General features: G+C 41.1%; 1 protein-coding gene across 3 annotated transcripts; it reads left to right on the top strand.

Annotated features, from left to right (window-relative positions):
* The first annotated feature begins 1,557 nt into the window (after positions 1-1,557).
* Positions 1,558-27,266, top strand: ZNF365 (zinc finger protein 365). 3 transcript variants are annotated; one of them, XM_053585870.1, is made up of 5 exons: positions 1,558-1,824; positions 3,477-4,232; positions 16,098-16,278; positions 23,726-23,763; positions 24,205-27,266. In XM_053585870.1, exons 2-5 carry the CDS (start codon positions 3,490-3,492, stop codon positions 24,461-24,463), a joined length of 1,221 nt encoding a protein of 406 aa, XP_053441845.1. In that variant the 5' UTR covers positions 1,558-1,824; positions 3,477-3,489; the 3' UTR covers positions 24,464-27,266. The 3 variants fall into 3 exon arrangements, with proteins under 3 accessions (XP_053441845.1, XP_053441843.1, XP_053441844.1); XM_053585868.1 differs by having other exon boundaries at positions 24,202-27,266; XM_053585869.1 differs by lacking the exon at positions 1,558-1,824 and adding an exon at positions 1,898-1,969 and having other exon boundaries at positions 24,202-27,266.
* Positions 27,267-27,512: the final 246 nt, after the last annotated feature.

The raw sequence follows: 27,512 nt of genomic DNA, 5'->3' as shown, positions 1-27,512 counted from the left end.
TTTATAGTATTTTTAGGATGAGGAAAGGCCCTGGAAAATGTCCATCCTTTCATTCAACAGGGAAGGAACTTGAGACCAAAAAAAGGAAAAGAAGCTGCTTAAGAAATGGGAGGAGCCTGAACTCCAAAACATTTCCTCTCTAGAGCATGTTTTTGTTGTATTATGCCACGAAGGCAACTATGGAGAAGTTTACCCTGCTTGCACCTCTCAAGATGACCAAGATAACCTGACTTTTCGTTGTGTGACCTTTCATACTTTAAACATGTTTTCTACATTAATTGGTTGTTCGAATAAATATATTTTTGAGTCAAAAGGTAACTTCAGTGAAATATAATATATTTTTTAAATATAATGTTTTCAAAGAGAACATGCTTAGCACAATTGGCTATTTTGATTTACGTAGGTACATATTAGTTCTTCTTCTCTTTTCTTTTCTTTTTTTTATAGACATGTAGACCCCTCTCCTGGGGAATTAGTAATAATAACATACGAATTAATAACAATAGCTGGCTTTATCAGTGCATGTTGGCTTTAAGGAATGTGTTTTACTGTTGTCACCTCATTTGATCCTCACCACCATAGTAAGAGGAAGGTCCTCATTCTCTCCATTTTACAGATGAGGAATCCAAGGCACAGAAAAACATAGTTCCAGGACCCAGGTTCTAGAGTCAGGATTTGATTCTAGAGCTTGGATTTGAATCAAGTCTGATGCTACAGCTTGGAATATTAATTACATTGATGTGATAATTCATTTGTCAAAAACAAAACAAACAACAAAAAAATCTCAACTAAGATCATTATTGAGCTATTTACAGTTTAAATAAATCAGTGTTGACACGAGTAATAACAAGCCTTGAGGAAAGACTCCCTGAAGAGTCAAGACAATGCATTAAAACTGTCTACAAATGAACAGAATCTCTACTTTTGACATAAAAATAAAATTCAACAGTAACTTTTGTCCTCGTTTCATATTTCAGGAGTTAGACTAGAAGTAACCCAAAACAGGTTAACAAAACAAAACCAGCAAGCTGAGACATTAGGGTCCTTCAGAAGGAAGGAAACCTCTGCTTGGGATGATAAATCATTCTTTTGCAGAGAAAGGGCCCTCAGAGATGGGGACGGGGCTAGTGGGGGATCTGGTTGCTTGCTTATTCACGACCCCTATACTTTACTGGATTTAGTTCTACCTGTGAACGTACCTCCAGGACATTTGGCTAGAAAGGCTGGAGCAGACTCTCAATAGTCTGGGACATTCTTGCCTCCTTACTTAGGATAAAGAGGGCCTAATATAAAAACCTGGACCTTCCCGCTGGCAGATTTTCAAAGATGCCCGGCTATGCTTCTTCCTCATTGACACTCTCTTTCTCTCCCAAAACTGTGAAATGCAAAAAAAAGCTTGCTAGGGCCTGAAGGAGTGCAGCGCCCGCGAGGCCGGCGCGCGTCTCCCTTCCCGCCCGGGGGACCGATCCCAGCCTCTCTCCCAGTGATGTCAGTGGACTCCTGAGCCGATTCCGCTCCCCAGCTGGTGGAGGACAGCGGAGCTCCCGCCGGGTGTCACCGGCGGAAGCCGCCGCAGCCCCGGCACCGCGGCGCTCCAGGCCTCCCACCCCGCCCCCGGGCACGCGGTGTCCCGGCGGCCTCGAGCGCGTCCCCGCCCGCTGGCTCGCACCACGCTCCGCCCTGGACGCCGCTGGTCCCGGCGCCGAGGTGCGGCGCGGGGGGGAGCCGGCCCCGCTCAGCCTGATTTACGGCTCTGCTGAAAACCGCTTCGCTCCCGCGGCGTCAGCACCGGCGGCGGCGGCTGCAGCGGCAGCAACAAGTCGGGTGAGTCTGCGCCCGCGGTCCGGCCTGGGGGCACCGCGGAGGGGCGCGTCCCGGGATGCCCGGGCTGGGGAGAGCGCCCCCGACCCCGCAGTGCGGCCGGCGGTCGGGAGAGCCGGCTTCTCGGCCCCCACCTGCAGGAACTTGGGTGCGTACGAATCAGAGGTGGCATCCCCAGGCTCACACGCCGCGGGGGCGGGGAGAGCTGGGACCCCGAGGCGGGGTCATCGCCAGCTGCCCTACATCTGCAGAGTACATTGGGGCTTTCCCACCAACCCCGTGGACTGGGGTTTCCTCTGGGCCCATGTTCCAGAGTGCGTGATTACCCGTGTCCGCATGCCAGGGGGACATCCCTTTCTTATTGCCCCCAGGCATTCTGACTTCCCTTTTCCCCTGCTCTTGCCAGAGTCTTTGGCTCTGTGCTGAGCTGATGTTTGCATGTTATCCCCAGAAAACCAGCGGTTGAAACATCCCGGTGTAGCACAGGAAGAGGTTCCCTTCTTTGGGGGTCCAAGGTTTAACCTGGAATCTTTGCTCGCTTGGCTCTCTGGGGACCACTGGCACCTCCGCAGTTGAAGAGGCTGAGAACTCAATAAGGACACTTTTCACCCAATGGTCCCAACTGGGCTCCCTCGTTTTAGGCTCCAGTGCTTGTTATATTTAAGTAGAAACCATTCCTTAGAGGAAATAGATATGCACTGCTTGCAGAATTGGGTTGCTAGCAGTCATCTGTTGCTAGGGCAAAGATAATAAATTCCTACAAGGTAAGAAGAACTTCCTGTTATTAAAAAAGTTATTCTGACACCTACCTGGTTCAAACATTGGCTGCCTCTGAAGGATGTTATGTAAAAATACAACATCTGGGACAAGACAAAGTCATACAGAACAATCTATTATAATAAAATCTTGGCCATGGCCCTACTTACATCAAATGATACTTGGCACATTAGGTCACCAAATTTTAGTAGAGCTCCAGTATGAGGACAGTTATTGTTATAATAACACTTTGACTTATGTCATCATAGCAATAATTAAAGGAAAAAATCAAAGACAGAAAGCTCAGATGGAAAATTTTTCAGCCGATTGTGTACTTAAATGCCACAGTGTTTAGCTTGAGTAATCTTTATTATGCTTGAGGTAAGATTGCTGAGCTGGCTCTCTTATGTCCCATTTTGACAATTCATGTGAGTTTCATGCATATCAGGAAAATAGGACATGTTTTTGCATTCAGTGTACTAAATTGAGGAGGGCAGGAATGCGAATTCCACTTCTGGATTTGATACTTTAGACTTTGGATTAATTGTTTTACTTTGCTCCAAGTGTTCTTTTCTGAGAAGAGGGAATGTCACCCACCTTTACTATTCTAGGGGCTGATGAACGTTTCTGTAAATATAATACATAGGAAGTATATTTGACATTTTGCACAGTACAGTCTCTGTCTCAACCACTCACCTCTGCCATTATACAGAAATGGATGTGGCTGGATTTGGCCCATGAAATGTAGGTTTTAATTATAACATAAAATATATGCAAAAGTCATTGGAAACCAAAAAGCCTCTGCTGTCATGGAGATGAGCAGCAATCATTTCAGATGGAATATTTTCCTGCAGGCACTTAAACTACTTTTTTTTTTTTTTTCTAATCCCCCCTCCCAGGACTTTTAGAGTAATGCAACAGAAGGCTTTTGAGGAAAGCAGATATCACTGGCAGGAATCCTTTGAGAATGTTGCTGTGTGCCTGCCATTCTGCTGCCCGAGGTGTGGAGACCATACTAGATTTAGAAGCTTGTCGTCCTTGAGGGCCCATCTGGAATTCAGTCACAGCTACGAAGAAAGAACCCTCTTGACAAAATGCAGCCTCTTCCCATCCTTCAAAGACACAGACCTAGTCACTTCCTCAGAACTGCTGAAACAGGGAAAATTGCAGGGCAGTGGCAACGTGGTGAAGCAGAAACCGAGCTATGTTAACTTATACAGTGTTTCGCATGAACACTCCAAGGACAGGAAGCCATGCGAGGTGGTGGCAGAGAGGCCTGTGTCCTACGTGCAGACGTACACTGCCATGGACTTACGCGCAGACTCGTTGGATGGACCACGGTCAAGTCCTGGACTTCCCACCTCAGACACCAAAGCTGCTTTTGAAGCACATGTTAGAGAAAAATTCAATCGGATGATGGAGGCGGTGGATAGGACCATCGAGAAGAGAATCGATAAACTCACCAAAGAGTTGGCCCAGAAAACGGCTGAACTGTTGGAAGTTCAGGCAGCTTTTGTGCAGCTGACTCAGAAAAAGCAGGAAGTTCAGAGACGAGAGCGAGCTCTGAACAGACAGGTGGACGTGGCCGTGGAAATGATAGCTGTGCTGAGGCAGCGCCTGATGGAATCCGAGGAGGAGCTTCTGAGGAAAGAAGAGTAAGTGATGCTGAAACAGGATGCTAACCCCATTGCCCTAGGCACGCCCCCAACCTCCAGTTTTTATTATTTGCAGGTGCCTTTCCTGCATTTCTCATTGATATAGTTGAACCAGAGGCGCAAGACTTTGGTATTATTTACTCTTTGTGTGTATGGTCTGCAACCCAGCAAGATTAAAGTCAAAATATCTAATTCCTTTTTGCCTGGGAACTACAAACCACACATAATGTTTGGAGAGAGAGGCTTGTTTTTTAAGCTTACCCATGGTGGCATCCATTCCCAGCACCAAATGGTGTGCAAGTGTGAGTTGAATGGGAGGCCAAAAAGGGTGTGTTGGGTGAGCCCTTCCTTCTTGTCAGGAACATGAGCTACTGTTTTCTTCAAGAATAAAAGTATGCCTCAAGTATAAATAATTTTGGTTTATTTCCCATATTGGGTTATCTGTTCATGTTAATTAAAGTCTGTAACTGAGAATCCATTTAATTATAATTTATACTTGGGAGATATTAGGAAGCCCAGAGGAAACCTTTTGCTATTGCTGTACTTCTATGACTTAAGTTTGAGACTTTTTTTTTTTTGTATAACAATGTATGAGGTTAGAATAAGTCTTGCCCACTTGTAAAGAGTTGAGAATGGTTTTCACAAATTATAGAGCATAGACACTGTTACTTAAAAATCGTCATACTTGAGGGAGCATTTTTTTAATCATGATGTAGACATGGATTAAACCCAAACTAGAAAAGTATATATAACAATTCAGTGTATTTCCCTTATGCAGAATGTTGAATTTCAGTTTAAATGGAGGCTCAGAATTCATGGAATCAAAGCACATAAAAATTGATAGAGTAAAATAATCTGGAAGGTTGGTTTCCAAATAATTTGAGTCTTATTACCAAGATTGATTAAATTTCATCCCTATTTACCCTCTGGCACTCTATGTGCTCTCTCTTAAAATATAATAATTAAAACTTCCTGAGAAGCCCTATATGTTAGAGAGATCATGACTTGCAATCACGGAATGCTTACATTCTATCTTGAGGGAAAGCCTAGACATTTTTTGTTCAGACTAGATGCTATTTCAGTTACCCGGCCAGGATGGATTTGAATCAGCTGCTGATTTACTTTGCTCCTAGGCAAATAATCTCAGTGAAAAATGTTTCTCTTTTGGCTCCTAGTATTTTCTAGTGGGATGTTAGCATCTTGACCAGTTAAAAGCCCTCAGGGTGCCCTACACTGCCCTGCTGGAAAAATGGCAGATGGGGTTGCTTTATGTGTGGAGAAAACCCTAGAATTAAATGTGTAATATTTCTGTTTGATTCAAGAGCAATATGTTTAAAAGGCAACCAAAGTAATTTTTTGCATATATTTATTTTATTTATTTATTGCATAAGTAATAATGAACATGGGATTTGAGTGGTGGTTGCCTGGAGTATGAAAAGACAAAGCCATGGGAGGGAGGATCATATGGTATGATGTAGGTTATTATAACTTTTGTTTTAAGTGGTGAGTTCAAGGATGCTTTATTGTTAAAAATAACTGATTGGCTTGGCACCCAGTGGTTATGGCACCAGCCACATACACCGAAGTTGGCAGGTTCAAACCTGCCTGGGCCAGCTAAGACAACAATGACAACTGCAACAACAACAACAAAATAGTTGGGCATTGTGGCAGGCGCCTGTAGTTCTAGCTACTTGGGAGGCTGAGGCAAGAGAATCACTTAAGCCCAAGAGCTTGAGGTTGCTGTGAGCTGTGATGCCACAGCACTCTACCGAGGGTGACATAGTGGGACTCTGTCTCAAAAAAATAAACAAATAAACAACTGATCACTCAATAAAAGTGGGCCATGCATGGATCAGGTGTGATAATATGTTATGGTTAATCCAAGGCTGTTGACTGATCACTAACTGAAAAACTAATACATACTTGTAAAAAAAGGACTTTAATAGGATAGACTTGTATATCTTAAAAATACCCCCTCCAATCCAAGCATACCCCATCCCATCTTCCAGAGATGGACACTGTTAGGTTCAGTAAATGTCCCTTTCAAACCTTTCCTGTGTACATATGCTAATTATGTAATTTATACACACAAATGTTCTGTTTTTTCCAAATGAACTTAAAACACATACTATTCTGCCACTTGAACGTGGAATTGTTTCTGCTTTAACATAACATATCTTAGGCATCTTTTGAGAACTAAATACAGGGTTATGCCATTCCTTTAGACTGTTGCATGGTATTCCATTCTATGGCTGCGTCATAATCTATTTAACCAGTTTGCTATTGATGAATGCATAATTTCATTATGTTTTCCTACTGTTAAAAATAGTGCCTTAGTGAATACTCTTATCTATCTTAATTCACGTTTTTGCGAATCTACCTGAGGGTAAGTTACGATTCTAAGTGTGTGATTTTTGGACTCCCAGAGAAAAAGCAATAATATTTAAAAAAAAAAGTTTTGAAAAAAATTGTTAAATTGACTTAAATTTTTGATTATAAAATAAACAAAAATCTTAATTTTTTATAAGCCTTCATTTGGGCCTGTCCCATTGAGTTCTGTGTTCCAATAGTCACTCTTCTGTACACAAAATGGGACTGAAAGAGTTTTGTTTCCAGGAGGACACTAGAGCTTTTGGTCTGAGAGACTGTGGACAGTGGTATCAGTGTCTGCTGTGTCTGTCCTCCATCTCCTCCATCCCCCACCCCCTGCCATCTGAATGGGGATGCAGAGCCAGCTGCTCATCTGCCACCCGTTGGTTGATACCAGGTTGAATTGACCAGATTTGCCTGGCTGAGCATGCCCCTTCCCTCCTGATGTCTCCTCCAGAGAGCTGTGCCTTCCACCAAAGAGGTGACCTTTCGGGTAAGGTTTAGAACCTCCAAGGAGTTGTGCTCCCCTGCCAGGCACCTCCCCATGAGTTCTCCAGGCCCACCTGTGAGAGAAAGTAGGTTGTTACCATCCCATTCACAATTAATCTTTGGAGACCCTTTGAAACACAGATGGTAGATGTGGTTTTAAAAAAAGGAAACATCTAGTATTTAACATGCACAGAAGGCTCTCTTGCTTGTGTGTTTTTAAAAATTCTTTCGTTCAAACTGAAATTAAAGATCCAGGGCTGCTGCTACCCTGAGGCTCTCTGTGGGCTGGATGAATCTACTTGGTTTGTAGCGGTCATCTATATACTCTGCAACTGAGAAGGTTGTTCGCATTGGCAGTGCAGTTGACCTTTAAACAACAGGTTCACTTATACACTGATTTTCTTCTGCCTCTGCTACCCTGGAGAGAGCAAGACCAACCTCTTCTCTTCCTGAGCCTACTCAATGTGAAGATGATGAGGATAAAGACCTTTGTGGTGACCCACTTCCACTTATTGAATAGTAAAAGTATTTTCTCTTCCTTATGACTTTCTTTAATAACATTTTTAAACCTCTAGCTCACTTTATTATACAATGTATAATGCATATTATAGAAAATTGTGTTAATCAATATTTATGATATCAGTAAGGCCTCTGGTCAACAGTAGGGTGATAGTAGTTAAATCTGGGTCAAAGTTATATGGATTTTTGACTGTGTGGAAGGTCAGTTCCCCTAACTAACCCTCAAGTTGTTGAAGTATCAACTTTATTTTTTACTTTTGTGTTGGTGAGTCTTATACCCCTGAGGAGAAATACCTTTACGTTTTTGAATGTTCAAACCCAGTAAAGAAGTTGCTCATTGTCTTCACAAAGTCTGTGTAACTTTAAAAGTCCAATCGAAACAGGTGTTGACTTATTGAAGAGTATTCAGAGCTGTTGGGTAGCATAGCCCGTAATCAGGTAAATCAATCCTGGCAACTGTGCAGTTAAGATATCCCTTCTCACGAAAAGATGAACTCAGTAGCTAGGTGCTGGCCAAGTTGGTCTCCTGGGCTTTGAAGAATTTGTGATAACAGTGATCCCACATTTACTTATACACTCTTCTGGTAAAGTTGGAAAGTCCTGACTGAGCAGCTGTAATGTGCCCAGGGCCATGCTGAGTGCACATGGGAAAGATAAAACCCATGGAATTTTTCCCTAAGGTGCTATGCTCTATATAGGAAGAATAAAGCACGCCTACAAACATGCTCATGTTCAAACCCAGGTTGGTTTTGACAGGTTCTTAAATAGAAGCCACAGTTTTAAGTTGATAAAACATAAGAGAATAGATTTTTATTCTGTGTGGATAAGCCACACTGAGGGAAAGAGGATGAAGGACAGAATTTGCATTGGTGCTCAGAGGACAGTGAGAGAGTGACCTTGAAGGGGCAGTAGAGAGGACTGCTAGAGGTGGCCCCCAGGGGACTGGCAACTTTTGATTTGAAAACTGGAAGGCACTCCCATGTTGTTCATGCTCATTTTATAGGCACAGAAAATAAGGCCCAGAGCAGTGGAATGACTTGCCCAAGGACAAAGACTCAGCAGCAAAGCTGAAACTGGAATCTGATTTCCTGTTTCTCTGCTGAGTACTTTTCCCCTTAGTTCACTGTGTCCTAGCCAGACTTCTGAAAATGTAATTTTTGCCCAAAAGCGTCAAGACTTATGTAATACCAAATGTGGCCCATTTTGGAATGGGCTTGCTTCTTTGCTATTTTGAGAGGATTGCCACAGTGACATCATTTATTTTCCCAATGTGATTAAAGAAAATGTCAGCTGGCTTTGGAGGTGTTGGGAAGCAGGGAAGTGGTGGCGTTATAAGCATGGTCATGATATTAAGCTTCCGGAACACCCAGCCTGAGGATTTTTGTTTCCCACAAGGGCTTTTAACTTAACTCTGGGATGTCTTTGCTCAGTCAGGGTGGGACCTGTGCCCCTGCCAGCCTTTGATTGCAGTTAGGAGCCTCTTTGTGATTTAATCTCTAATTTCCATCCTTCTCTGTTGCAAGTGACAGCAGACACGACGTTTCCTTTCCTTTCCCATCATTTTTCCTATTCCCATCCTGGAGTCTTGTGGGAGCAGATCTTCACCAATTGCCAAGTACCGTTCTAGGCTCTGGTTATACTGTGGTAAAAGTGAGTCTGGTTCCTGCCTCCCTAGACCTTATAAAACAGAAGGGCAAGGAAAACATCAAACAGATCATTAGAGGTGTGATGAAGAAGACTTTGAGGGGAGGCTTGTGCCCCTCAAAGTTGGTTAGTGTCCATTAGGTTTCTATCCAAAGCTGGTTTGAAATGCTGCCCTTTAAAAGGCACATTTGACAGTGACTTGCTTTGCCTCCTGCCATTTAATTAAGTCATTCCCACTTGGGGATCACCTGAGTGGTAAGTGGGCAGCATAGTATGGGGACTGATCTATAGCTGGGGAGCAGGCCAAGAAAAATCAGGAAGAGTTTAGTGGGCAGAGGGGTCTGTTTGCTCCCCATTGTTAGTGCATGTATATTAATGGAGTCTTTTCAGGCTGTGTTCCATGCAGACTTACACACTAATGTAGAATAAACTAGATGTCCAACATGCCCTCTTTGGGATGGCAGGTGGTAAAATACGGACACCTGGCAAAATTTCTGTTTCTCTCGGTCTCTCAGTGTCTCTCTCTCTCTCTCTTTTTTTTTTTTCCCCAATCTCCTATCCCTTATCATATCCCTTCTCTAGGCCTGACGGGCTTAGAATGTAGTGTTGATTCACTCAGAACCAATGAGAGTAATTTGATTGTCTCATTAGAGTTAAGGGCTAGCAAGTCTAGAGATGGGCCATAGCTCCAGATGGTGTGGCTGGTTCAGATTCTGTCCTTATGGGGCCTAGAGGAAAGCAGGGAAGTTGACTCCCAGCTCCAGGTTTGCACCCCGGCTCCTGGTGCTTCGGGGTGGCTGAATCCTGCTTTGGGCTTTTCCCGGTGGCTGACATTGTGGTCTGTCTGAGGTGCTCTGTGATCAATAGCTAGGCTATTTTTAGCTGGAGGTATTTTTACCATTTCATATTTCTCTGAAGCGGTTCATAATTCAGTAATGTAAAATGAAATTTAAATAACTTGGTAGAGCCTGGCCTTTGGGAGGGAAAGCCGAATATAAGTGTTATTTAAGAACAGAGGAGAGGCATCAATTTTAGATCCCACCCCCACTCCTGTAGGAGGCACCTGTAGGTTACTTTTTGGTTTTATGTCCCAGTACTTGTCTGGAAAAAAGAAACTTAAGGATCTTTGTGTTGGTTAACGATTTCAACTAACGATACAGTTCCATATTCATGTGTTTAAGCAGAAATTCATTGAGCTTCCTTTGTGTGCTGAGTTCATGTTAGATTGTGTGGGGGTGACATAGTGAAGGGACCACAGGGTCCCTGAGTCACTGATTTTACAGTCAATGGGGTAAGTGGCGCACCTTGTCTCGGGTGGTGCGGCTGATGATAGTGCATGGACAGGGGTCTGTGGGGAAGGCATCAGGCCATCCTGTGTATACGTGGGCCTGGTCTGGGAATTCTGGGAATGCTCTCAGCAGGAGTCTAAGGTTAAAGGCATCCTTAAGAGTAGGGATTTGGGAAGGGCCGGAGAAGTGACCCTGGCATAATAGCATATCCAAAATAGCATACCCAAAAGTAAGGATCTGACGTGGCACAGGAATGAAGGGAGTTCAGATAGACACAAGAAATGGTTTAAGGATGGTAGATTGTGATACATGATAAGATCAGTGTGTTGTTCCTCATTAAAATGCATGCTTCAACGTCCATGCAGAATTATAGTGAGCACCCCAGCGCTTTAATGCACGCTTCCATTAGTCTCCACACGTGCTTCTAGCATAGCATATCTTTGATTTTTCTGAACTAATCTGCCTTTAACCCACCTCAGAAGAAGTAACTGACAGGGTTCTATCTGTGAAATATGAAAAAAAATATATTATGGGTGTTTCAGCCCTCGTGGTCATGCTGTAAATGAGTGAGTGAATGGGTGTTTTTTTCTAACTAAAACTTTGGTTTATGGAAGGGGCTTTTCCACTCAGTATTGCCTTATACTGTGGTTTCTGAATGCCTGTGAATCTGACAGATTTTCAGATCTGCAAATCATTGTGTATAATAATGAATTTCAAGGTCTCTTTCTAATACTGTTTATTTTTTTTTTTTAGTGTCAAATATTACTTTAAATAAGCACATCTCCCCCTGAAGCCTAAAACCTTGGATTTAATAATACTTCACCCTTTTTTCCTTCAATCAATAAGAAGTCAAAGATGGGGCCGGAAGTGGCCTAGAACCAGTTAAAGTTATTTCCCCCAAGCTGGACTGTACCCACACCCTGATTAAGTTTCACTCTGGTTTGCCCTTATCTTCTCATCTCGCCTTCCAGCTTTCACACTGTATTCTGAGTCACAGGGGTGAGAACCTAAAATAAAACCACATAAGTCTTTTATTGTTCTGTCTGATAGCATCATATTATTCTTTTCCTTAGTCATATTCAACTCAGCTTTATAATTATGTCTTTCAGTATCTGCCTCTCCCACTACGTGTATCCATCAAATATTAATATAAGTTACATATTTTTATGAAAAATAACTATTTTTTCCCAAAAACAATTTAGTGAAAAGAGTGATATTCTAAAAGTTTTTGTCTGACTTCCTAGAAGGCAGCTGGACTTCAGTAGTTTTTCATTCAGTCTGTTGCAAGTTTGTTCTGGTTGAGGTAAATGAAAATCACATCTCTTGTAGATGGGTAGTAGGAAAATGGAAGGGTATTTTAATAGCCTCTCCAGATAGTAGTGGGTATTTTGCTTTGATACTGTGCCAAATGTGGCAAATGCTAGTTTCTTAAGGATTAATTGCAATGTAGGATCTGACGCCGTATCAATGAACATTTGGTTCACTCTTTCCCTGAAATGCATTGCTCTCTCTTGCACTTGAATATTTTACTGTTTGGAGTATAATTATTAAAGAGGTTAAAAGGCAATGTCGTTAAAACCTTTCCTATTCAGAAAAATTCCAAGTTCCTTGGGGAAAGAAGAGGTGGTTCTGGATGTTGTTCATCCAGACAGAGCAGGATGTGAGAGCAAGGCAGATCTGAGATGTGCACACATGCCATCCCACATTTGGTCCCTCAATTTTTATACTCTTTTCATTTAATAAGGATGCCCCGTGCAATCTCGGTATCATGAACTTCTCTAGTCTTGGTCTTAAGTGTTTAGCTTCTTGTTTTTAAAACAAAATTATACTTCCTTGTCAGGCTAACTGTCCACACACACCGCACCCCCCCACCTAGTTGATGTGATTTGTCCACAAACTGTAATTAGGTTAGTGTCAGTGCCAGGTTGGTTGACAAATGCAAAGGATATTAACTTCTCAGCTCCAGGGCACAAGGTAATTGGATGAAGAAAGTTAGAACAAGATCCTTCTCTTTTCCAACATGGCATAACACTCCACAATTGTCTAGCAGCAATGGTATTTTTAACAGTTTTATAGGAAACTAGTAGCAAAACGTTATGTAATTTAAAAATGTAGCCACAGTTACAGGTGGGGTTGCATTCGGGTTTGTTCTCTTGCCTTTGTGATGTTAATTGTATGAGTTTAAACCTTCAAATGTTGCTGTCTTGTAGGAGAGACTTTACAGGGAGAGAGCCCTGGAATATTATATATGCACAGAGAAAAAAAGAGTGGAAAAAAATGTGCCAGATGTTGACAGTAGTTACCCCTGGGTGGTAGGATTTGGGGTCATTTTTGTTTCTTCTTCATTGTCTTTTGTAAACATTAATTATAATAAGTACTTATTTAATAGTAGGTGTCAAGCTTTGTATGGAATGGTAGACTTAGAACACAGAACCAAAAGTGAGTTAGACCCTTCCCAGTTGGATCCTCCAACAGGTCAGTTTTTATGTTTCCCCTGATAGATATGAAATATTTCTATAATAAGATAAATGTTGGAAATATCATCAACCAAAATAAATTGAAAAAAAAAATGACTGACATGGCACTTTTGTTTTTGGTTATTTTCTCTGCAAGAACTTTTTGGAGTCTGTTTCATGATTCACTTATCCCAAATATCACCCCAAAAGTCTCTACAATAGAGTTGACTTCAAATGACTTGAAAGTTTAATGTCAGAAGGAGGAGCCCTTTTCCTGGCGTAGCCATTTTCCTGGGGTGCACTTCCCGTGGTGCTTTTGAGCCATGGTTATACTCCATCCAAAGGCTCTAACTGAGAAAGGGCTGCTTGTAACACTCGTACAGACCTTCCATTCTTTAGCTGCTGGTTAGGTTTTGTGGCTCACCTGGGAGGCAGATTAAAGTGGATGATAAGAGAGCTTAAAAATTGGCTCACACTCATGGCTTGAATAACTCGGACCTTGGAAAGTACCTGTCTTCTGTCCAGGGCTCCTAGGGAAACATCTGGAAATAACCTCGAAACCTGATGATGAAAGAAAACCTTTTCCAGAAGAGCTCTTACTTCTCTTGTGTAGATATTTCTTAGCTACCAAAAGATAATGGAATGATTACAGAAATAGGATTTACGTTTGGTCTTGGGTAGGAAACTAGAAAAAGAGAGGATTGGTGTCACTAGTAATTCTTCAAATGAATCATCATTAGAGCCAACCTGTTTTCTGGTTTTGTAGATATATAATTCCTAAGGTTTTGCAGATATGTTACTCTGTTGGAAATGTCAGAAAAGTTTCAGAATGGCCAAGTTTGACGTAATGTACTAGTGAGAGAAAAATTATGACTAATTGTAAAAGTGACACACACACTGACTTGCAGTGCAGAATAAATGAGCTGGAAACACCACTAGCTATTTTGTAAATACCTTATGTAAAACTCTAACTTTCTGAGTCAGACTCCCCTGAACTTTTACTCTTAAGAAATTATGGAGCTTAGTAGAAAATAAAGATCAAATGGAGGTTGAGAAGGTACAGAGAAGGCAATGAATTTCACCATCATCTAGAACAAATGAACGAGGCTGGATAGATAAAAATGAGGGATCATTAAACTGAAAGAAGCAAAAAGGGCAGTGATCAAAGTCTTCAGAATTCTGCATACATTGAACATGGCAAGAACAATATGAGGTCATTCTTTGAAGGTTGAGAGAGATTTTGGCAACACATAAAGGAAATACTAACAGGTAATAAAATTATGAAATTCATTAGAAAATTATGAAATTCCAGAGGGGGTGGCCGAATGTACAAAGGGGATGATGACTGAAGGGTATTCATGGATTTTTATTAAGTGAATGCAGTAAGGGGAAAAGAACTGTTGATTACCTGTGGTTTGGCCTGGGGAAAAGGGTGTGGAGAGAGGGGCATTGAGAGGAGGGTCAGGTGAGTAAGGTAGAAAAAGGAGAAAAACTATGTGTGTGTTAGGGAGTGGGGTGTATTTGTAAAGAGATTTTTGAGAGGATAGCTACCAAAGTAATGGTGGTGATCTTGGGATAATGGAGTTTCAGAAGATCTTTTCCTTCCTTATATTTTAAATTTGTTGTTTCAATTTTTTTTAAATGGAGAGCTTATCTTATTTACAAGTCAGAAAAATGTTGCTTCTATACTTCCATTAAAATAAAAGGAAAATATAAAATGTATGCAATAAAGCTATTTGCAATTTTCTGGATTTGTGAATCTACAATGAATTATGTAGCAAAAGGAGTATTGTTTTTCACTCAGCTTTTTAGGGGAAGGCAACCTGCCCATTGCTCCTCTTATACCAGGAATGGAGTAGCTTTCCCAGTGGCCCTTGGCTTGGCCTCAAGGTGGATTTTGGGCTGTTTCAGTCTTCGTTCAGGTAGTTCAGAATTGGACAAGGCGACTCATTTGATGTATTATCTTAGTGGTCAGCATGGCCTCTCATCTGTATACCTTCGCTTTCTCTAGACTTTTTTCCCTAGACAGCAGACTACTTAAAATGTACAACAAAACTGCTCTCAAAAGCAATACATTCTTTGGTTTCCTAGATTAGTTTTTAATAAAATCTGGAATCCTTGCAGTGGCCAGTGGGGCACTACCTTGCGCTTTTCTCCATGCAGACCTCCTTCCTGTGCCTCAGACCCATCTGCCCCTGGTTTGCTCCTTCCAGATCTGCATGGCTCGTTCCTCAGGGCTTTCTGCAGGTCTCTGTTCAAATGTTATCCAATCCAAAATGTTACCTCTCATTTTCCCTTCTACAATACTGTCCACCCCTTCTTTTACTCTGTGACTTGGTCCCCTTGCACCAATTTCAGTTTTCCTAGGCCTTATCACTTATATACCTGACATATATACAGGAGAACATCCCTAGTTGACCACCTCTTGGCATTGACCATCTCCTTGAGTTGACCTAATTTTCATAGACTGGCTATGTACCACGTGTCCACGTCAGTACAGGAGTCCTAGTTCTTTATGTTGACCACCTCTATATATTGGCTAGTCTGTTACAGTCCCTTGGGTGGTCGACTTACAGAGGTTCCACTGTATTTGTATATTTTTATAGTGACTGTCTCCCTCTACTAAAATGTAGTCTTTTAGCTTAGTGCCCGTAGATCAGTGGTTAGGGCGCCGGCCACATACACAGGAGCTGGCGGGTTCGAACCCAGCCTGAGCCTGCTAAACAACAATGAAAACTAGAACAACAACAACAACAAAATAACCAGGCATTGTGGCATGTGCCTATAGTCCCAGGTACTTGGGAGGCTGAGGCAAGAGAATTGCTTAAGCCCAAGCGTTTGAGGTTGTTGTGAGCTATGACACCATGGCACTGTATCAAGGGCAATATAGTGAGACTCTATCTAAAAAAATAAATAAATAAAATGTAGTCTCTAAATATCACTAGGATGCGATTTTTATCTTTTATCTTTTTTGTCGTGCTGGGTCATGCTGCCTAGGATGGTAACCGACACATAACAGGTACCCAGTAAACATGTGTTGAATGAATGAATTCCTGTCTCATTTCTCCATTTTGTGTTCTGACATTGTTGCCTTGCAGAGAAGTTGTCACCTTCAACCATTTCCTGGAAGCAGCAGCTGAGAAGGAGGTTCAAGGGAAAGCTCGGCTCCAGGACTTTATTGAGAATCTGTTGCAACGTGTGGAACTGGCGGAGAAACAGCTGGAGCACTATCAAAGCCAGCAGGCCTCTGGCTTTGGCTGTGACCGCAGTGGGCATGTGGTGAGTCACCCTAGTCCAGCCACCAAGTTGTGAGGCCCCTGTGTGTGATGAGAGTGGGCTGTGGGCTGAGGACAGAGGAAAAGGAGAGAAGGGAGCTGGGTGGCTTGTGGGGACTCTTTAGACATCACTTGAAAGTGCTCCCTGGTCCATGCCTATGATGTGGTGGAAGGGATACCAGTGGGTCCAAGGTCCCTGGAATAAGCTAAATCCTGGGCCCACAGTTTCCAGTTTCCAGTGACCCTCTCGGCCCACACCACGCTGAGTTGTAGATGTGTTTTTATATTTATAAAATAAAAGAATTTGAAGTATCCAGAGAAATTATTTGTCCCAGCCTTGATGTTCAAGTGGGTCAGAAGTTGTTATTATATATTGGAACTCTAAGAGAGTCTTATGAAATTGCCTTTTCTCAGTAAAACAAGATCCATCTACATATCCTTCCCCCCACTTAGTAGGGAGGAAAACACTATTTAACAGTCTCTCTGGATTAAAATTCTTTAAGTAGATTTCAAAAAGATAGAAAAAGTCACAGGCAATAGTTCTCTTATAGATATCTGCATATAATTTTACACGTAATTTCAGGGGCTTAGAAATTCTCAGAGCTTGGATGAGAACCCTGGATGTAGATAAAGATCCATATTTCTCCTTTAAATGTCTTGATCAAGACTGCCTATTCTCTTTGGAAGAATTTTATAATTTATAAATAATTACGCTCTAGGTGAGAGCATTTGGTGGGTCATGTTTGCCCTCTCTGCTAAGTCCTTGATATTATAAACAACAAAGCCAAAGAAGAGCTTTTGATACTCCAAAATGGTTTATTTATAACATTTTCATTATCTCTTGAACTTTATTTATGCTTACCTCTTTCCCAGAAGATTTAAAAATTATTCTTTTACTCCCCGCACCTCCAGCCATGGACTCTGTTATAAGGAAAAGAAAAATAGGAAACATTAATGCTGACCGAAAGATTAGCAAGGTTGCTATTAGTTGCCAAGATTAAGAAGAAACATGATTCAACAACAAAACAAATTATTCAAAAGAAGGAATTAGATGAAAAGCAAATAGATAAAAGAAGGAAAACAGGACAAAGAGAAAAGGAGGGAGGAAAGAGAAAGGAAGAACTCCTACGTGGCGCTTGCTGTAATAATGTACACCGTGTCTTGGAGCAGCACAGAGGTGCAAGCCCCAGAATTTCTGGAACAAGTGTAGACTGGAAGGAAGAAAAAAAATGTGTTTACATATATGAGGTTTCTTTGTCTATATTCAATGCAGTCTCATCCATGTGCAGTATTTATTATTTTCTGAGTGGCTGCCTGTGGCCTTGTCCACTCCTGAGAAGGAACTGTCTCCTCACAACTTGATCCTTTGTCTCCCAGGGAAACCCTGGGACTATCCAGTCTTGACTAGCTGTGGCTGCAGGGACAGTCTGACCCCTTCCTGCCGCCTTCCATCTTGCTCTCTCTTCACAGAGGCTTGTGGCATGTGGTCATGGAGCCCAGAAGTGTGATCTGGCTTCTAGATCGGACAGGACAGGTTGTCTTCCTGGGCCTATAACCCTTCTGTAAGATGAAGGCACCGGATCAGTGCTCTCTGATCATCTTCTGACTTTGATGGCTGGGAACTCTAAAATTAAAATGTAGCATTAACACTTTGAGTATTTAGGATTATAAGTCACCCACAGCTAAGAAAAATATGAAATCCTCCTGTGCTAAACCAAGAAAAATTTCAAAGACAGAAAACAATGGGAGGCAATGAATAAGAAAGAAGACCCAGGAGTCCTCTCTTTTTAAATATTTTTTGCTCACTTCCTCTGCCCGATTTATTTTTTCAGCTTGAAGGTTGAATTAGCCAGTCTTTATTTCTCATCACGCCAAATCACGCAGTCAGCTCTTCTCGTCAGATATGTACATACCAAGTTGTATATAATCATGATATTTAAGGATGGAACACACTCCAAAAAATGCACGGTTAGGTCTTCTGTGAACATCAAGAGTGTACTTACACCCACCTGGGTGGTGGAGCCTACTGCACACCTGGGCTGTATGGTACAGCCTGTTGCTCCTAGGCAGACCTGTACACCATATTACTGTACTGAGTACTGTAGGCAATTGTAGGAAAAAAAGATGTATAAAAGATGGAAAATGGTAGACCTGAATAGGGCACTTACCAGGAATGGAGCTTACAGGACTGGAGATTACTGGGTGAGTCAGTGAGTAAGTGGTGAGTGTTACTAGGACGTTACTGTATTACAGTTCTGTGGACTTGACGAACACTATACAATTAGGCTACACTAAATTTTTAAAATTTTTTCTTTCAATAACAAATTAAGCTTACTATAACATTTTTATTTTATAAGCTTTTAATGTTTTTAACTTTTTGACTTTTTTAGTAACACTTATCTAAACCATGAATATTCTCCAGCAGTAGAAAAATATTTTTTTATATCCTTACTATATAAGCTTTTCGGTATTTTTAACTTTATTATTATTTTTTTACTTTTTACACATTTTTGTTGAAAACTAAGACACAAACACACACATTAGCATAGGCCTACACAGGGTCAGGGCATCAATGTCACTGTCTTCGGCCTCCACCTCTTGTCCCACTGGAAGGCCTTCAGGGTCAGTAGCACACGTGGAGCTGTCATCTCCTATGAAAACAATGCCTTCCCTTCTAGAGTGTCTCCTGAAGGACCTTCCTAAGGCTGTCTCACAGTTAACATGTTTTTTTAATAAGTAAGAGTACATACTAAAATAGTGATAAAAAGCCTAGTATAGGATATACCTCAACAAGTAATGTAGGTGCTTATTATTATCAAATATTATGTACTGTACATGATTGTATGTGTTATGCTTTTATACTAGCAGCTTAGTAGGCTTGTTTATACTGGCATCATCACAGACATGTGGGTCATACATTGTGTTATGATGTTATAATGGCTACAACATCAGTAGATGATAGAAATTTTTCAGTTCCATTATAATCTTTGGTAACCACCATTGTATATGTGGTCTCTTGTTGACTAAAGTGTCATTATGCAGCATATGACTATATTTATGTGTGCACACACAGATAATACACGTGTATGCATATATATATACACACATAAACCCACATATACGTACACAGAAAATGTGCACATACATACATACAAATATGGCAGGAGTATAGTAAATACAGGACCTCCATAGTTGACTACCTTCCTACGCTGACCACTTCCTGAAGTTGACCTAATTTTCATAGACCAGGCATGCACCACATGTCCATATCAGTACACTAGGCCTACTTCCTTTTGTTGACCACCTCTATATGTTGACCATTTTGTTACAGTCCCTTAGGTGGTCAACTTACTTATCAGCAGATTTGCTCTACCTAAGGAAGAATTGACTAATTCGGATGAAAGAAAGAGAGTTAGATTATAGCAAGGAATTTAGAAACAAGAGCTGTGCTTGAGTGGGGCACGATGAGGCTGTAGTGAGGAGAACTGTCTAGTGGTTGGAGGGAGAGAACATACATTTCCCTGCGAAGACCATGAGTCCGTTGTATGATTTCTGAAAGAACTGGGCAGCCGTGTTTTCCCCTTGTACTACATGTAGTACTCTAAATTGTTCTTTGGACCATAATGTGCCACATTATATGACAGCCTGCAGACGCTGTAGCTCATTTTGCTTGTTACTTAGTCTACTTCATTGTAATACAGGTTGCGTATCCCTTATCCGGAATGCTTAGGAACAGAAATGTTCTGGGTTTCAGATTTTTTTGCATGTTAGAATATTTGCATTCTGTTTCCTGGTTCAGCATCCCTGATGCAGAATCCTAGATCTGAAATGTTCCAATGAGCATTTCCTTTGAGTGTCACGTTGGCTCTCAAAAAAGTTTCAGGTTTTAGAGCATTTTGGATTTGGGGGTTAGGGATACTCATCCTGTGGTAGTTACCGCTACTTGAAATTACCTTCATCTGTTCACTCATGTGTTGTGTTTCTTCCTCACTGTGAGAGGGACCCTCAGAGCAGTTTCCTCAGGGCCCAGGAAGCACTATGTCACCAGTACATTTGTGTTACGTGAATTACTGCTAGTCCTCATTTAACAACCGACGGGACATAAATGCAATGCTGAAAAGAAGATTATCCAAGCTGTTTCATGACCTTCCATTTGAGCAGTTCTGTGAGTGATTTTTGACAGATAGGAGAGTAGGTCACTTTGTGTCTCATTCGACAACATTTTGCAGAGCATAAAGATAAAATATCTGAGTAAGCATGTTATATTTTTAGAAATTGGCCAGGTGAAAAAGAACATAAATGCTCAAGGGGATTGAGGCAAAGATGCAGATGCCAAAACATTATTTCAGAGAAGGCACTAAATAGGAGGGGAAGGAAATTTTTCCATGGCACAGAAGAATCTAAATGTTAAAAGGTCACCCTAGAAAGAGGCAACTTACATATCAATGTAGGAATTACACTGCTCTCTAGAGGTGGTCGTGAGAAAAAGGAAGAGGAGAGAGGGAGGACGATGGGCAGTTTTTGCAGCAGCCTGAGGGGAGAGGGTGAGAGCAGGACTGGGCATGGCTGTCCCAACAGCTCAGGTGTGCAGGCAGAGGGCACAGGGGAGTGAGGTCACAACGCCCTGCTCCCCTGCAGTGTGCTGGGACAGGAACCTAGCTCAAGTGAGTCTGAAGCTCCCTAAGCTGGGGTTTCTGGGTGCTCTGACACCTTTACTAAACTGTACCAAATAGGTTACCAAAGATGTTATTCAAAGCTTTTCCTGTTGAAAGCTTTCTAGTTATTCTTTGTATTTATAGCCATAGATAGCTTGGGAGGCCACATTTAGCACTTTGAATATATCAAAGATGTGGCTTCTGATTTTATAGGTGAATGTACAGGTTGAACATCCCTAATTCCAAGATTGGAAGTTCTAAATGCTCCAAAGTCTGAAACTTTTGAGTGCTTCCAGGGTCATGTTCAAAGGAGATGCTCCATCAGAGCATTTCAGATTTTGGATTTCCAGATTAGAATTGCAAGTAGAATGCAAATATTCCCAAATCTGGGACATGTCTGCTTCTGGTTCCAAGCATTTTAAATAAAGGATATTCAACCTTTGCTCAGGTTGGCTTTCGATTATGAGGCTCTTTATATTTTTCCAACCTGGAGCTTTGATCTAAGACTCTCTTGGTCCCTATCTAATGTCCACCTTTCCCTAAAAAAAAGAAGACAAAGGAGCTAGACTAGAAGTAAATGGAGGTAGGTAGATGGGCTGAGTGGTCCAGAAGGAGCAGTGGCCTCTTGCGTTCACTGGATGGAGACCTGTGATAACAAGGCCCACCTCCACCCCAGACCGCTCTCTTCATAGGATGTTTGGAGAAATTCAAACACTTTCACTTAACTGTGTACGCTCTTCTTTGCCCATGCCGTATTTATACGCACAAACATATGCTTTGTCGGGAGGCAGGACAGAGCGAAGGCTTGCTCGGGCATGGAGTCGGCTAATTTGGGTTTGAAGTCCAGCCCTAACACTGGTAGAGCACTGAGGCTTCAAACCAGGTACTTAACTTTGCTGCCTTGGTTTTCAAATCCGTAAAATTGGATTGATAATGCTTACCTCGGAAGGCTGTTTTGAGGGCTAATTCTGCTTGTTGTCTGGGCAGTATTCACCCGGCTTGTGTACCAATCATGTACCATTTATGGTAACTGCACGTACCTGTGAGGTTCAGGGCCCACCTTTCCTCCTCTTCATTTATGCGTTTCTCTCTCCACAAGACATAGTGAATTCCTCTCATTTCTTGAGTTCCCCGCAGGATTCTATAGGGAGATGTATAGGTGCTAAGGTTGAAGTCAGGGACCCCTCTGAACATTTCATAGCTATCCACATATTCATTCATTCTCTCCCTCTCCCCCTTTCTTATCTCTCAATTTTGCATGAAATTCTTAAGGGTAGTAGGTATGTAACAGTATATATTAATATTAGACTATTGCTTACATGCATACAGTAGACACATTTTGTTATGCCTGAATAATTTTTTAAAAAGAAGAGGAAAGATTTAAAGAGAGAAACATCTTGTGCATTTTTTGCAATTTACTCACTGATTAAAGTTCATTCAGGCAGCATGGCTGAAAAATCTTAATTGGTGATTCTGGGTTGGGAGCAAAAAGCTGGGAATGCTCATGCATTCGCTGTCCTCAGCCTAGTATTTCCCTGAGCCATCTGTCCCACCTTCTTTGTACAGTGTATTGCATAGCCTGAGGAACCTCGTGTCAGGGTGATGCCTTCTTCTGTTATAGTTTACTAATTTCATACCAAATCAGCCAGCATGAACAAGGTCAAAATATTGCTGATATCAAGAGACAGAAGCAAGAATCTCATTTTGCCTCCTTGGGGCCATGAAACTGACAAGTTTTTGCAAGGAACCTTCTTTGTGGTTTGCTGCAGACAGAAGAATGGAGAGAGATGCTGAGTTTGGCTTCTCAGGTTACTTTAGTATATAGCAGGGACATGCCTTGGCCACATGGCCCAAACACCAAGTTGGTCCTTTCTCCATATTTACTTTGTTGTTCTCTCCTACCTGCTGATGTGACACCACTTCTAGTGAAAGCTGCATGAAGGCTGGGTATACGCTGGGTTTGCCTTTAAACTGGATGGTGACATCTGGATCGCAAAATGCTAATTATCAATTTGTTCTGTAAATAAGGGCATGCTGAGCTCAGCCACAGAAGAGCATGCAGATACTTTATTGCATGAATTATTAGGAGGGGGAAATAATCTCAGCGATAGATGGCCTCAGGGACAGTTATGGGGTTGGCCTTCATATGCTCTTATTTTAGAAATTATATATTTTAGGCAATAAACATTTTATGCCCATTTTACCCTTAGTTGATACATTATACCCAGCCACAGCTATACTAGATGAGCTATACTAGATTGTTTCTTCAAATGTTGCTCTACTGGGGGGCTCTTTGACTTTTTAACATTTTTGAGATCTTCTGACATAGACTACTCAGAAATCTCAGAGCACGTGGCCACAGAGGCTGCCTGAATTAAGCCGAGTCTAAGAATGAGATCCTTCTTTTGGGCCAATATCGTGGATGGCACCTCCAATAATGCCTCCGATAACGGTTACTAACTTCTTTAATGTGAATTCAATTTCTTTAAAATATAAGAAAGATTTTTTTTGAATGCCAAAATTTGTTTTTTTATTTCAATCAATTTTTTATACATGAATGCATTTATGGGGTACAATGTGCTGATTTTATATACAGTTTGGAATGCTTATATCAAAGTGGTTAACATAGCCTTTGTTTCACTTAATTATTGCGTGAAGACATTTATACTCTACACTTAATACAGTTGACTTGTACCCTTGCAATATGCACCATAGGTGTGGTCCAAGAAAGATTTTTAAAATCACGTACATCCTTCAAGTGAAGTAATTTTCTTTTTCTTACTTGTTTCCCTTTAGCTTACAGATATCTCCTCAAATAGGAAACCCAAATGCCTGTATGTATATCTTTTTTTACTGGTACCATTTGATAATGTTCATGTCGAATGTTTTTCTTTTGCATTTTATATGCCTCCTATAATATAAATGGGTTTGGGAGACTTGGGTGCAAAATCAGGTGGCCATTGGCACAAGGCCTCATAAATTTTACTATTATTTGGGGTTGTCACTTAAATCTGTGCCTCAGTTTTATCACTGGCAAATAGGGCTAGTACATGTATTATCTCCCTGAGAATTTAGTATCATGTGATCATTTCATGGGAGGCCATGGGCATTTTTGGAAGAAAAATACCAACATATATTGTTTTGGTGGCAGCATGGTCACCACTGTAGTATGTAAGAGTAGTTGTGCTATGAGTGGTTATTATCCTTTTAAGGTTGTAAAGAAATCTTTTTTTCTGCTCATCTCTCTTTCATCCCTACCCAACTATCTGTAGCAGCCGAGGACACCCACATTCGGCATATAACCACCCTGATCTCAAGACCCATTTCCATCCAAAAGGAAGGAACTACCTGAAAAAAGCCAAGGATGACAGAGCCAGCATGCAGCCTGCCAAGTCCATTTATGAGCAGGCCGAGTCCTCAAGAGAACTCTGCAAACCGCCAAAGAAAGGGGAGCTTCTGGGGTTCAGCCGGAAAGGCAACATCAGGCCCAAAATGGCTAAAAAAAAGCCAACAGCTATTGTGAACATCATCTGAAAGGGTGGGTTGCTCTGGACCGTCATCGCTGGGCATTGAGGAGTGTTGTTCCAGGAGCCAACACTAGTGTCCTTTTGGATACATCCCATAGTAGGACACATTGGATTAGCAAAGAGCTTAACACATGCAGGCACCTTGATTAACTGGAAAGTAACACATGGTAAACTCAGTGAGCCAGAATTTTATTAGAACCCCCTTTTAGAAGCTTGCAAATTTTAGAAAGAATGAAAAAATGAAGGTTTTAGTAAAACTAAGATCCAGCTCCTAAAATAATCGGCCCAGTCTCCAGTGGTTTTGGCACCTAGGCCTCTATGCAGTGGTCATTAATTCTCAGGATCAAGGCCACACAAGATGTCAGGCATTGGGGGAAAATTCGTCTGTGCCCACTGCTCTCTAAATTGTGAGGCAAGGAATCAGAGTATAAAGTTCTGTTAACAGCAGTGAAATGAAAATATTTGTGTTCATTTTTAGCCATCCCCTCAGTTAATTTGAAATCCTCTAAGGCAGCAGTTCTCAACCTGTAGGTCGCGACCCCTTTGTAACAATGAAAATACATCCTGCATATCAGATATTTACATTATGATTCATAACAGTAGCAACATTACAGTTAGGAAGTAGCAACGAAAATAATGTTATGGTTGGGGGTCACCATAACATGAGGGACTGTATTAAAGGGTCGCGGCATTAGGAAGGTTGAGAATCACTGCTGTAAGGATTCTGGTTAATCAAGATTTCCATCTTTGGTTGCTAAAAGGACTTGTTCAGTCAGACTTCAGTTCTCATTTCCATGGACTGTTTTCCAGTTTAATTGAGGGATTTTTTTGGTGCCCTAACTGCATGTCTATTCAGATTTGGGCACACCTCTGCTGTCTTTTTGGCTGTTTTCCATCCTTCGACCGTGCCACCAGCCTCTATCTTACAGTCGCTTCAGCCGCGATGGTTGTGGAGGCCAGTTCCCAGCATTGCCGCAGCATCCAGTGGTCAGAATGCCAGCGGATCGCGCACGTGGGGCCTCACAACCATCGGAAGCGCTGTGGCTGTTATTTGGCACTTTCCTAGAAGCGCCTTCCCTGGCAGTGTCAGCAGCTGGCTCTCTCAGCTGCGGACTTGACTTTATCTCCCCTGGCTTAACTTTTCCACTCAGCAGCTCACTTCGCCTCCTGCTGCTTTTGCTCTTTCATGACAAAAATACACATTCTTACCTTTCAACCAGGTATCTGGAGTGTTCACTGTACACTCTAAAGTCATTTCCAAAATAAGCCATGCATGTGGGAGCCAGAGTCTGACACTGTCCTCCCTTCCTGCTGCCCTAAGATGGCTTTTGTTTCCGCAAAGTCCTGTTAAGAAATTCCTGCTGTCTGATTTTCCTCAAGAATAAATTCACAGGTTATTTTTTACCTTAAATTTAACAATGTCATCAGATTTTATACAGAGTTTAAAAGTGTTGACATCCTTCTGGAAACAAGAATAAATCTATCCACAAATAATTCATACATATATATAATATATATAGCATAAAAATATATATGTCAAGCATATTAATTTATTTTTAAATACTCATGGAGAAAGTGTGTGTTTGTGGTGAGTGGTTTTTAAGCTATATACTTGGGTTCTGTAAATTGAATTCTCTTAATTTATAAATTAAAACTCTAATAGTAGAATTATGATTGTTGTTGCAATAAGCATCAGATTAGCAATGCATTAAAAATAGATACTTAAGCAGTTACTTAAAATGCCAGTCAATTGAAAAGTGTAACTTATTATACAAATATTTTGAACCTATCATAGTAAAATGTTGATTTTTGAACCGTCACTTTGACTTTTGGCCTATGGGGGTGGACCATTCATGTGATGTATAGGCAACTATCAACTGGGAAGAAAAAAACACTGCTGTGAATATCACTGTGTAGGCTAGCATTGTAAAAATTGTAATGTTATAATTATTTATTTGGAGAATTAACCACCTCCAGATTTATTTATTATTGATGCTTATATCATGATTGCACTTTTGCCTTTTACATACTGAAAACATGACTTGTTAGTTGTATTGCATGCTCTTTGTTCCGTAATGCGTGTGCAATGACAACAACTTGTTTTTAAAGATGGTATAGCCAGAGTTTTGTTCTGTTTTATTTAAAGTAACTGACATTTCTTATTTCCATTTAACATGCCTAAAGGGCATGGCAGCGCTCTTTGACATTGGTACCCAGTGATCTCCAGAAAGCAACATAGTATCATACAACTGTATCTATATTATATACAGAACATTATTTTCATATTTACTATATTAAAACACTTGAGTTCCCACTAAGTTTTGATACCCCACCCAATATAAGGAAATGTATGTGTTGTGCCTCCTTAGAGACATAAATTTACTGTTGAAATACGGGAGCTGGCTCGCTCAGAAGGATACTCCTAATTATATACTGTGGCCTGAGCTGGGTGCCATGTCCTATTTATGTCTTATTTTTAAATATTTTCTTTGTCCACATGGACAGTCAACCTTAGAGGTAGGGCAGTTGCTTTTTTGAAGAAATCACCAAAGTTTCTGGGAAAACATGTTCAAGGTTAAACTGAAGAATAGATCTCATTTTATCATTTGTTTTGTAAGGAGGAAATCTTCATTTGGACTGTTCTTTTTCTTTGTCAAACTAGGTTATCGATCCTTATGTGCAGAGTTCAGATTGCTTAGACACTGTTTTCCAGTATTCTGCAGGGCCGGTGAGTTGTACAGAAGTTGGAATATTCTGTTCCCAGAATTTAAAAATGTTTTTAGATTATGAAATATTATAATAAAGCTATATTTCTGACTAACGTCTTGGTATGTTTTGTCTGGTTGAAGTGTTTGGAGGGAACCAGGTATGTTGGTCCATTAATAGTGAACAAAATAATACTTTGTGAACAAGCTCTTAAATGTATATATAATCACCATGATTTTGCACACCTGTAAACATTTAGCTCCATCATTTGTATTCATCAAGTATTTGTGGAGTATGTGAGCATCAGTGGTCTCAGGTCTGTCAAAAAAATGAAAGAACAATAAGAAAAT

The sequence above is a fragment of the Nycticebus coucang genome, chromosome 3, assembly GCF_027406575.1.
Source record: "Nycticebus coucang isolate mNycCou1 chromosome 3, mNycCou1.pri, whole genome shotgun sequence".
NCBI classification, from domain to species: domain Eukaryota; kingdom Metazoa; phylum Chordata; class Mammalia; order Primates; family Lorisidae; genus Nycticebus; species Nycticebus coucang.
This window is presented reverse-complemented; position numbering and strand designations above follow the sequence as displayed.